General features: G+C 41.4%; 1 protein-coding gene across 2 annotated transcripts in view; it reads right to left on the reverse strand.

The window, feature by feature from the left end:
* The window catches only part of M1AP (meiosis 1 associated protein), a 29577-nt gene that overhangs the window by 4973 nt on the left and 11922 nt on the right, over positions 1 to 12682 (reverse strand). For both annotated transcript variants that reach the window (XM_072038005.1, XM_038178324.2), the window contains 3 exons: positions 9915 to 10097; positions 7123 to 7300; positions 525 to 698 (listed from right to left, as the gene is read on the reverse strand). In XM_072038005.1, the coding sequence (XP_071894106.1) occupies positions 525 to 698; positions 7123 to 7300; positions 9915 to 10097 (535 nt within the window). The remainder of the gene's footprint in view (positions 1 to 524; positions 699 to 7122; positions 7301 to 9914; positions 10098 to 12682) is intronic.

Raw genomic sequence — 12682 nt, forward strand, 5'->3', positions numbered from 1 at the left:
AGGAAAAACAAACCAAAACAAATATATATATATATATTCCTTATAAATATTCCAGTGTGTTGGCAGGTCTAGCTATGTTACCTATTTCAGTTCTAAGTCAATAAATAAAAATACATGCCAAGTCACTTTGTAAGACAGCTTTTACTTAAGTGACCCTTAGCATCAAGCACAAGAAACACAATTTTAGAGCTATGTAACAGCCAGAAGGTCTCTGGCTCTCAGTTTGTAAGGCCCCTTTACTTTGATCCAGTGGCTATAAAGTCACATGCTCTTCAAAGCACATCTTAGCTGCAGAATGGAAATGGACGATAGCATCAGCAGCCACAGTACACAACAACTTAGACACATTCTAAGGAGATGGCCCCTCAGACTCAGACAACAGAAACTTCAGACATCTTTCAGTGTCACCCAGAGGCCTTACTTGAATCTCAATATGTAGGGGAACATGCCCAGGACAGGCCTGGGTAATCATTAAGGTTGTGGGAGTCAGGATCCCCTGCAGAGAGGGAGAGAAAATTAAATACTTAGGGTGGTCTTGGGTGCAGTGGCATAGCTGGAGCCTCCTGATGGAAGGAGGAGATGGAGGTGTTCTCTCTCTGAGCCACAGTCATGAAGCCATGTTTTAAACAACATCTCCAAGCTGATGACATTGTCCTCTATGGTTTGCAGATCAATGTCCATTCCAAGGATTGCAATGTCTGCAGGGAAAAATGGTGAAAATGTTTTCAGCAATAGAAAAGAACATTCTGCATTTTCCACTTCACTATACCCCATTAGTTCCTCAAATGCTTTCACAAAGGAGGTGCTTCAAAAGCCATTACCATGCAAATCATAACACAGAACTGTGACACCTGCCCTCTTAGAAGAACTTTGCTATAAACTGAGCTGCTCCACAGGTCAAATCAGCAACTGTCTTCATCACTGGGGCAGATGCAATCGCTACTACCATCTTCAGAGGAGTAGATGTGACAGAGGAGTAGATCTGCTGGAGTAAGTGGTTATCTTAGCACTGACCTTAGGGACTTTTCTTTAAAGTTTAAGCCCTTTTCTCCTTTTCAACAAGCAAGGGACACTGGATGCATGATGTTATGACAAATCAGAGAAACTGCAAAACAGAAATGCTATTGAAATGGAGTACTTTGTAGTAGTGATGGAAAAGTACTACTCCTCATATAGAAGATGAATGTTACTTTGCAATATGGACCCACAACAAAATTGCTAAACACCCTCAATGCATACTTAAAGAAGCAGCTAGTCACAATCCTGACAAGAACAGAAGCAAAACTTGACCTGGACCTGCACAACACAGAAGACGTAGTTCAATACATTACTATTGAAGTACTGCTTGGTAACAACAATCATACAGCAGAACATCCGTGTAGGTAAAACAACAGGCAAAGCTATCTACCATGGTTACTTTCATTTCAAATAAGAGAAATGCATAAAATTATGAGGTTTGTTCAAAATAAATTAAAAGAAGTTAAAAATACCTAGCAAGTATTTAAGCCACCATAATGAAGGTGCAGAGCAAATATATATGATCTGTTCACAACATTTAGAAATGGGCAAATGTAGGCTGGACAGCAGAGTCAGGAACTTCATAAACAATATGAAACCCCGCAATATAAATTAAATAAATAAATAAATAAAACCCTTAACTGTCTAAGTAATAGCTGAAATGAGAAGGTAGCATACAGTCTACCAGATAAAATAAATTTTAAAAATGATAAAAAATAAAATAGGTGAAAGTGGGAAAAAATAGAATCTGATGAACAATTTGCAAAATGCATAAGACATATAATATGGGTGTTTATAAACACAGGAGAAACAGTGTTTGCATTACTCAGGTCACCATACAACTGACTATGAATGCATAGCAGAAAGAGCTTTTTTGTTTGTTTGTTTGGTTTCCCAAATGTGTTCACCAGTTCAGCTGGAGACTAAAATGCAGTGCTATATTCATCGGCAATGAGAAATCTTTTCTTTATGCCTTAGTATTTATAGGTTGCAAACATGATACTATGCATCCTCTCCTACATTAAAATAAATTAAAAAAAAAAAAGAAAAAAAAAAAAAGGGAGAGAGAAATTCATTAATCTCCCTCTAGATGGCAAATAATCTAAAAGAGACTGTAATCTTCAAATGGTCTGCAACTTGCAACTTGTTGTTTGGCCATCAGAGTAGGATGGCCTAACAATTGTTTCTCCTTGCAGCCTTGAGGAAGTCATTGAGCTCAGGTAGGCTGTACTTCTGCAACAAAGTAGAATCAACTCCTACCCACCACTGTCCTTGCTACTGAAAGCCTTTCCTTCTTAAAGTCTGGTCTGACTGTCCTTGGTTTCAGGCACGTTGAATCCTTTTTTTTTTTTTTTTTTAATAATTTTATTTTTTATTGCAGTTCTTTTCAAATATAGCTTAAGACTATCATCATGCCTTATCCCAGTCTTCTCTGATGCTTATGGGAATTCAAGTTCTTCTCTCTTGGATCAATGGTGGAGAATACTCTGGTGAAAGGGAATTCCCTGTTTTTCTCTGAAGACAGGGCCTCATGAACAGAACTATTACTGTTGTCAGGCTCTTGTCCTGATGCTAGGATCCTTGTTCTTTTTTCTCTGCAGAATGCACCTGGAGACCTTGCCGGCTGTATTTCAGCTGTGATGAACTCCCTAGATTTTTAGATGTAAGTGTCTCTCTGGGATATGCACTTACATATTAATGCAGATGGCATTAGTAGTTCAAAAGACGAAGCACCAGGAAATGCACATAATTTACTTTAACAAATGCTTTATACATAAGTGACGAGGGGAATTAGCTGTGTTTTGAGTGACAGTGTTTTGCAGCTGGTAAATGTTTTAGTTATTTCCTCAGTAAATATTTTCCTATTTTTTAATTTTCTCTAATAGATATGTAGCCACTTACACATCTTAAGTCAGCACAATACATGGCAATTGTAAAAAGAAATTCATTGGATTCACTGGTGTCCAAAGGAAGATTGTGTTGGGATGCTGATGCCTGCTGTGTGATGGCTCTAGGAATCCCTGAACACCACGTATACAAAACCATTTATTGGTTGTCAGTCTGCAGAGCATATAGAAAAAGGTTCCCTTGGGCTTGTAGAAGATGGATTATGTTCATTAAAAATGTATCAGTGCTTCAACTCCAATGTGTGTATTTTTTTTTTCCCGAAAGACAGATAGGGCCAGCATTGATATGACATAATATTAACCATCATTTGCAAATGGTTTAGCAATACCCAGGCGCTCTAAGTGTTCACAATGGGGTAGGGACAAGACAGACATAGTGATATTTACTGTGAAATCCATTAGAGGCCAGTCCACTGCATCCTACTGATTACAAGTACACACTATTCCCTCTACAAAAGCTTTATGTATTGGTCTCTTTATCAGACTTCTATCGTGGTCTCTGCTTCAGTCTGCAGTCTGCCAAGCCCTAATGTTTCACCATTAGAGAAATACCATAGATTTAGTCTATTCCACAGAGGAGTGGCTTTGCGATTTGAAAAACCAATCCTTACTGCTTGTCACATGGTCTCTGTCTAGAAATTCACACTCCTAAAGAGGTTGCTGTTGTAAGGAAAATAAAAACAGCAAGCATTTTTCATCCAAGACAGGCTGTTCTTCATCTTCCAAGCTATTCTAAGAGCTGCTAACCATGGGGCCTCAAAATATAGGTCTTTTCTACCTGTGTTAACCTCGAAATGAGCCTATGAAAGTGGATATCCTGATTCTGCCTTTCTTCTTTCAGTGCTATAGGAAATTGTAACTGCATGTTGCTTTACCTGTTAGGGCAAATGAGAGAGGAAAATTTCTAGCTGAGAGTAAAAGCTCAAAAATCAGGTGCTTTCTCACAATGCAGATTTAGCCTCTCCAAATCTTCTAGGATTTGGAAGAAGCAATTTGTGAGAGTAAAATAACACAGACCACATTCACTAATGGCCCAGTAGGAACCCTTGCAGTGGATTAGAATCTCACTGTAGTATATGCAGTACAATCAAGGCAACAGGATGATATATGTCTTAAAGAGTTTACAGCCCTACAGAAGATCCAAACGAAATCAGGGTAATACCATATATTCCATGGGACTCTATCATGGAAATATTAGTTTCCCACTGGATTGTTCATAAATGCATCTTGAAACCATGGTATACTAATCCAAGATAATACACTAATGTCCAGACAGGTGTCACAGCTGTTATGTCCTTAATGACTAAACTTCCAGCTTTCTGTCTGCACCTTCCCCAGTGTAATTGTCTGTCTTGATGACAATAGTCAGCAGCATATCCAACACTGTATGTATTTATTTCTTGCATACATTAAAAAAATCCAGCCCAGACCAGATATTTGACAAGCCCAGCTTAATGAGGCTGCTTCTGTGCACCTGGCATTCACCACAGACAACTGTTTCATAGCAACAGAAAATTAGAATTTCATAGTCTGAAATTCAATGTATTGTATCTCCATTTATTTTTTTCACTCCATTTATTGGGCAAAAGGGCTACACAACTTCACTTTAGACAATACAGAGGGGTTTTGCATGTTCTAAAGCGGTTTTGTGACTAAGCGGCACACAGCATCTTCTGTTTTGTAGTGTCTAGCTTTCCAAAGCCTCTCTGTAGGGTTCTGTGGAACACCAGCACAATGCAAAGTCCTGATAATAATCCTCCTCATCCGAGAAGTCAGCATTTGCAGCTACCTAAAATGCTGCCCTCTTCCCATATGGACTAGATCAGTGTTTGTAAAGAACACCTCAGCCTCAGAGCTGTAGGCAACAGCTCTTTCCAAAATCGTTTTGTAATTTGCAGATCAGGTGCTGTTGGTGCTCTGACATCCTGAATTAATTCTAAAATCATGTCAGTGTGACAGAACCCTGATCCTCTTCCTTATGATTCAGCGACAGCAGTGCTGCTCAGGAAGAAAAACAGCCGTATCCTCAGGGCAGCAGGGAGGAGCACTCTCCCTGAGGCCTCTGTTTTAAAACAGGCAGAGTCCAGAATAACCACCTATGCCTTACTGAGGGAGACAGTCCCTTCTGGGCAGGAAGCTTTCAGCACGTAGTAAAAGTGCTTGATTATAGAGTTCAGAGTTGGATTAAGCCTGGCCAGCAGCTTACTAGGAGGCGAGGTGGCAAAGAGAGCAACTGTCACCTGTGGCAAAATGCAACCAGTATGTGCTGTGCTGCAGATAAGAGAAAACCAGTGCAAGCTCCTGCTATTTAGCAGTCACTTTATCAGCCTTCATAAAGAGCTGAAATAACTGAGCAGATTTTAAAGTCAGGTAAAATGAAATACAGAAATGAAAACTGCAGTTAGAGCAGCATTGTGTTGTACAGGCTTCTGCACTAAACTATTGTGCTATAGGACTTCTGTTCACTGCCTGGCTGATTTATGTAGAGACTGTTCAGAATCATTTCCTTTGAAACAAAAAGACTCAAAAGAGAAGCTACCAGGAATTCCTGGTTTTTAATTTCTCATTACTATAGCTTAAATTGTCACTGCTGAAAGCACACAGATTGGTGCAGAAGTTTTTTTAGAGATAAGACCAGGAAAAATATCATTCAGGTTCTGGGGTGTACTTACTCAGGACCAAAAGGAATCTGTGATCTACCTAAAACAGTCTCAACCCCTACTCTGACAAGTGTCCAGAAATTTGCTACTGCAACCGGGAATAAAGGAAGAGGAGCTAGAGACAGGTGAGGAGACAACATCCAATCTGGTCTGTCATGCTGTAAAAAAAAAACTGCCATTGCTAGTAACAGACCTTACCCTAACTTTGCAAAGAATAGTGACTCAGGTTTATTGAACTTGTTATCAACTTGTTGTGAGAACCTGTCACATGAACTGAGGCTTGGTATCATGTGTGTCTTGTTAGTGTGGAGTTTGAGTGTGAGATAACAGCAAAGGTTTTTAAAATGGAGAAAAACAATGAAAAAAAATATAAAAAATTGAAAAACATGGACAGTAGGGCTTTAAGGAACTTACTGATAGGCACTTTTACTGGTTACAGAGGATGTATAACCTTAAGAGATCAGGAAAAGATGACCTAAGCACAGAAAAAAAGCAGCAGCAGCTAAGCAAGAATAATAACAGTAACAAAAACAGCTAATCATAGAATCACAGAATCATAGAATCATAGAATATCCCAAGCGGGAAGGAACCCACAGGGATCTTCGAGTCCAGCTCCTCGTTCCATACAGATCTACCCCAGAATTCAGACCATATGACTAAGAGCACAGTCCAAATGCTTCTTAAACTGACAGGCTTGGTGCCATGACTATATCCCTGGAGAGCCTGTTCCAGTGCGTGACCACCCTCTCAGTGAAGAACCTTTTCCTGATATCCAGCCTGAACCTCCCCGTCACAGCTTGACACCATTCCCTCTGGTCCTATCACTGGTCAATGAAGAGAACAGATTGCTGCTTGCCCCTTCACTCCCCCTTGTGAGGAAGCTGTAGGCCACGATGAGGTCTCCCCTCAGCCTCCTCTTTTCCAGGTGGAAGAGGCCAAGTGACCTCGGCCGCTCCTCATACGTCTTCCCCTCTAGGCCTTTCACCATCTTTGTAGCCATTTGGACAATCTCCAATAGTTTCACATCCTTTTTTGTACTGTGGTGCCCAAAATTGCACACAGTACTCGAGGTGAGGCTGCACCAGCACAGAGTAGAGTGGGAGAGTAAGTGCACAACTTGGTCTGGAAGAGTAACTCTTCCTAGTGCAGAGGAATATGTAGTCCAGGGGCAAAACAAAAGGTTAGTGTTTACCATTATGACTGTCTGAGTGTGTGCTATCCCCACAAACTCTGGGGAGTCATTTATTCTCTTTAATTCCTCAATAAAGCTGTATTGCACATGAAACCATTTTTTGGTAATACCGAGAGATGAAATAGCGTGTGAAGTCCTGTGCTAAGTCTGCCCAAATGTGATAATGCTTCCAGATAAGTGTTGTAGTACAAGTGTCTTGCTGTTTTCCGTTTCAGTAGTTCCCACTGAAGTGAGTGAAATTAAATGATAGAAAAAATAGTAAATATTGGACAAAAGCAAGAAGTAGTGGTTGTCCTGCTGTCCAAAACCACGATTTTTCCAAGTCCCTTGTTTGTCTTATACTCACCATTGCTGCTGGGCTCTTCTGCTAGCATACACTGTTCCACATCCTCAGGCTCCAAAAAGCCTCTCTTCAAAACCTCAATGACTTGTATTCTTCTCAGACTCACAAGGTCTACATCCTTTAACTTCTTTTCCAGATGCTTTACCATTTCTTTTCCTGACTGGCTTGTCAAAATTATGATCTGAAACACAAATTACAGACTGTAAGAGCTGCCTCTGACCCCAATCCTCTGTTGCAGCAATGATGCTGAGCTGCTCTCTGAATAGCACAAAGGAGAGAAATATATAATCTATTCAAAAGCAGACTTAAAAGCGTAGATTTTTGAGCCTTAGCTCTTTTGTAAGCCAATATAGTATATTCAGAGGTTTGCTGTGGGAACATCAACAGTTTTTGTGCTGCTGTTGGAAGAATATGGAACAACCAACAGCTGCCTTATAGAATATACTTTGCACTTAAGGGCAGTGAGTCAACATATGTATAGAAGTGCTTCTGCCTGGGTTCTTCTGAAGGAAAACATCACTTCCCACTCCTGCATCAGTTATAGTTCAAGATTAAATCTGTCTGTCTCACTTGAAGGCTGGATGTGAATTATTAATATATACATATATGTATATATGTGTGTATGTGTGTGTGAATATAGTCTATCCTAAAGGTGTTTCCATAGTAAAGTATAACTTCTCCATCTAAATGTATCTCTGGTGTTTGGTATTAAGAGTGAAGTAAGGCTTATGATCTCCTTTTAGGAATTACTGGAAAAGGTTAACAAGGACTGTTCTTGAAGTGGGGGGTGCTGGACTTTCTACAAGAGACTGTTATCATCTGTGGAGATATAGACAGAGCATTTGCTATACTGATGCACCATTATTTAGTCAAAAGCACGGATGCATCTCATCTGTAGCTTATCACCTCCCATTTACCCTTTTCACAACCTGATTCACATTAGCACATGCCAGTCAGAGAGCAGGAGAAATATATTACCACATACAAAAGCTGAGATAGCTACTGTAACTTATCTTCCTATTACTACAGTTCCTCAATATAATCTCTGAATACCATTACACTTCTCAATCTGACCAGACTGGACATTAGGAAAAGGCTTTTCACCAAGGGGGTGGTTGGGCACTGGAACAGGCTCCCCAGGGAAGTGGTCACAGCACCAAGCCTGTTGGAGTTCAGTAAGTGTTTGGACAATGCTCTCAGACACATGGTCTGATTTTTTTTTTTTTTTTTTTTTTGGGGGGGGGGGGAGGGACGAGTGGTCCTTTGGGGACCCAGGAATTGGACTTGATGATTCCCGTGGGTCTCTTCCAACTCGGATATTCTATGATACTGTGCAAAAGAATGGTCTGCTGGAGACTTGAAAAGTACAATTCATCTTAATGCATGCTCACTGTGTTCCCTGTTCCATAGCTGCTGCTGAGACTTGGCCCCACTGATGCTGCTGTTTTTTTTTCCCCTCTGAAGTGAGGATTACTCCAAAGAGTACGCATTTTCAATAGTTTTTATAAAATGTTTGGGTTTTGTATGACTGTGGTTTGTAACAAAGTCTACCTCCTATGCCTACTAGCCAGCTAGAAATATTCTTCCCTCTATGTGGTTTTACTGTTGGGAAAAGGCACGTTGCCTGAAGACTGCATCTGATTTGCACATGCAAGTTGCTAGTGGTGCTCTTGTGCTACAAATGCTGGCCATCATGGTCCCACACTAAAGAAATTATACTTCTAAAATAACCATAACATCTGCTTAAGCACCTCACCTTCCTGCTAGGAGTTCACATGCAAGCATACAGCATCACCAGTATCTATCCATACCCCTGTCCTCTCCCTAAAGCAGCAGCAGGCCACAGGGCAGCAGGGGGGTGGTGTAGCACAGCAGGCTACCTGGTGCAGCTGCACTCTGGTGAATCCCATCAGAACCTCTAGACTTACATACATCCAGCTGGAGCAGCAAATCATGCACAAGTTTTGGATTTTCTCCTTACAGAGGTGAACAACATCCCTGCAGTCCTCTCATGTTACCGACTTTGCTTCCAGCAACCATACACTTTCTTTTTATGCCTAAGCTTTAGAAGAAGATCCCTGCTTAGCCAAGCTGGCCTTCTACTCCTCCTGCTTGACTTCCACATTTTGGAATTGCCTGTTCCTGTACTTTTAAGAGGTGGCATTTAAAAAGTGACAACCACTGGTGTACCCTAAAGTCTTCAAAAGCAGATGCCTGGGGGATTTTACTAACTAGTTCCCTGAGCAGCCTGAAGTCTGCTCTCCCCATATCCAGGGTTGAAATTTTAGTGGCAGCCTTCCTCCTATCACCAAAAATTTTAAACTCAACTATTTCATGGGCACTATGACATATTTGACTGCCAATCACCACTTTACCCACTAGACCCTCTCAGTTTACAAGCAACAAATCTTGGAGGATGCCTTTCCTAGTAGGCTCCCTTATTACCTGTACCAAGAAGTCATCATCAGCTTATCTTATCAATGTATATAACTACCTGAAGTGAGGGTGCAAAGAGGACAGAGCTATCTCTGCTTGAGCCAGTCTTAAATGCTTGGAAAATAAATTCATTTTTCTATATTTTAAAGTAAGTTGTTCTCCATAAGTATCTCAAACCCAAATTTATTTCTTATCCATGAGCATCCAGAGATTGCAACATGGGTTTTTTCGTGGGCTTAATTACTCTTTCCCTCCCATGGTCCTTAGATATCACACAGACTATCATCTTAATGCGTCAACAAGTGGCAAAGTCACAAGTCTGATAGATGGCTCCTACCATCTTCCCAATGTTTTCTTACCTCAACAGAACTATTTGTTGAGCCTCCTACCACTGTGTGTCTGCTGTATTGCTTGAACTGCTGCAATCCATCTTGCACAGCCTGTACCACTCCATCTCCCCCCTGTGGGAAACAGCCTTCTCTTGGTAGTGAACGGAGCTCTGAAATGCAGGCTTGAACTCGTGCAAAGCTTTCCTTCAGTTGCTGAAAACCAATATTCAATGAAATTGAAACACAAAGAATGTCAACCATAATATGAAATATTTTTCCATAATTTGGAATGAGGCCTTTGAATTCACAGCGATGAGATAAGACATGGCCCAGGAGCTTTTTACTAGTCATAAAGCCATGAACAGTGATATGAATTGACCCCTGGCCATATCACCATTGTCATACCCATACTCCATCACTCATCGGGCTGTGTACCTCTGGGACCTGCACACTGGACGGCTTGAAGTCAAACTGCATTGTCAGGTCAAAAAGGGGGTCCACAGACTAATGGGTAATGGGTCCATAATCTGATAGCAAGGAGAATAACTTCAAACATATCCTTCATCATTCTTAATACGGCAGCTGTGGAACTGGGGGGGCACAAGGAGAAAGAACAGCAGAAAGTGCTTGGGCTGGGGTACTCCTCCAAAACAGCCTCTCCTTTTGAGACTGAGCTAGTGGGCTGCTGGTCAGACCCAGTAAGGCATTTCTTGTGCTCTTGTAATGCTCTTTTAGAACATGCACCACAGTAATAATTCTCAGAACAAATGCTGATGGAAGGTCTGTGGACCCTCCTGCTTCAAAAATGAGATACCAGAGCAAGTATTAGAAAAGAAAAGTTATTCTATAATTGTCATTTGAAAACATTTTACTCTTTCATGGAACAACTACTACTATATAATGGCTGCCCCAAGGACAGCTGGTCTGACTCATTATAGCAAGATGAACATTACAAATGCACAGTTTATTAACCTGATGAGTTCCACTATGCTTCTTTGTGTCAGTCTCATGTACTGCAGGATATTGGGCCATATTCTCACCATCTGCTATTGTGATTTAGTTTACTTATAGTCCAGGGCTACCAAACCCATATATCACATATGTTGCTCATCACTTCCTTGAAGCTGGTATCATTTTATACTGATCACCTAAATCTGTAGAAAGCAGTCTGAAAATGAACCAGGCTGGCCACAATCCTGGTAGGCCCCTTACACTCTGTTTCCTAGTTAAAGCTACCTAGTAGCTGTTACCAAGCCATGTCCTTGCTTTAGCATAGATGTGACAAAGCAAGAGCGCACCCAGGATCCAAAGGTGTGTGGAACATAGCTAGCCCAGCATTTACACATCAGCTCACCTGGGCTTCAACAAGAACTCAAAGTTGACAAACAACCAGCAAGCAACCTCGAAAATTGTGGCCACAGGGAAAACTACCAATGAACTGTAGCAAATCTGTTTGAAGCAATATAAAACACTACTGCCAGAAGTCACTTTCCTCACAGAAGAGGCAACAGCTGAATGTATGCTTCATTTGCTTTAGAAACTTGGCACTGATTCATTAAGCAGCTCCTGAGCAGCCATGGTTTACAGCATGGCCTTTTAGGGTGACTGAGTTATGAACCAGGTAGGCTGAAGCTTGTCACAGGCAGCTCGGATGGCTCTGCAAACAAGGTGAGGCAGAAAGATGGGACAGCCCAAACCTCTTGTCAGAATGGTGATGAGCAGTTTTAAGGAAAGTCACCACACTTTATACTGACTGTATTCCACAGTGGGAGAAATGTCTGGCCCATTATCTCAGTTCTGTGAGGCTGGGAACCTTGTGTACATGCACAGAGCCATGATGCTCTTCAGAGTGCTATAGCAAAACTCCCTACAGTTCAGATGCTTGCCCTCAATCCCAAGAGGCAGTTACAGCTCACAGAGATGTAAACCATCTGTCCCAGGTCAAGTATTGCTCCTCAGTGGCAGAACAGGGCTCAGCATGTGCTACAGGGCAGCCAAAAGCCCAGTTAACTACCTGTGTGTCTTGGAACTGGCACCGGCAGAGTTGCATTTTCTGTTGCATGCACACAGCTGCTTTAAATATTAACTTAGGCTGGTCTATGCAAGCTGCAGTTTCAACTCTGGAATGTACTTGAGACATCCCTGCTGCCCATCCCCAGGGAAAAAGAGTAGGAAGATATGGTTTAATGGAGGACTTGTTAGTGTTAGGTTGGACTTGGTGACTTGTTGGACTTGGAGGACTTGTTAGTCAGAGGTTGGACTAGGTGATCTTGGAGGTCTCTTCCAACCGAGATGATTCTGTGATTCTGTGAAAATTGCCCATCAGTTGGAGGCGATCTCAGTCCTTACCCACTTACACATATAAAGTTTCTGTCCCTTTAATGTTCACTCCGCCTCTTGTCACCATCTGTTGTTCTCCACTGTTATTTATTTTATTCCTAGTTTCCCTTTCTTTGGCATCACCTCTCCCTTTCCAGGGAAGCTCTTTGGAGTGCTTAGAGTTAGGCCATTAGAGGAGATCAGTAGGAATGCAGACTCTAAACATGTGCCTGGGGAAGACTGAAAAAAGGGCAACCATACGTGACACTTCCTCATGTACTCTCCCAGCCTCTGTTTTTAGCTCTGGGGGTTTCCTGACCTCATATGATTTGTCTAATAAGCAACCTCCAATATATATCTATCTTGGTTTCTCACTGAGAACTATCAAGTTATTCTCTAGCTAGATCAGAAAATTAAAGTGACAAACATGCATTATTGACACATGGGTACGTTCAGAAGTACAGAAAAAGTGAAGGAGC

The sequence above is a fragment of the Anas platyrhynchos genome, chromosome 4 (genome assembly GCF_047663525.1).
Source record: "Anas platyrhynchos isolate ZD024472 breed Pekin duck chromosome 4, IASCAAS_PekinDuck_T2T, whole genome shotgun sequence".
NCBI classification, from domain to species: Eukaryota; Metazoa; Chordata; class Aves; order Anseriformes; family Anatidae; genus Anas; species Anas platyrhynchos.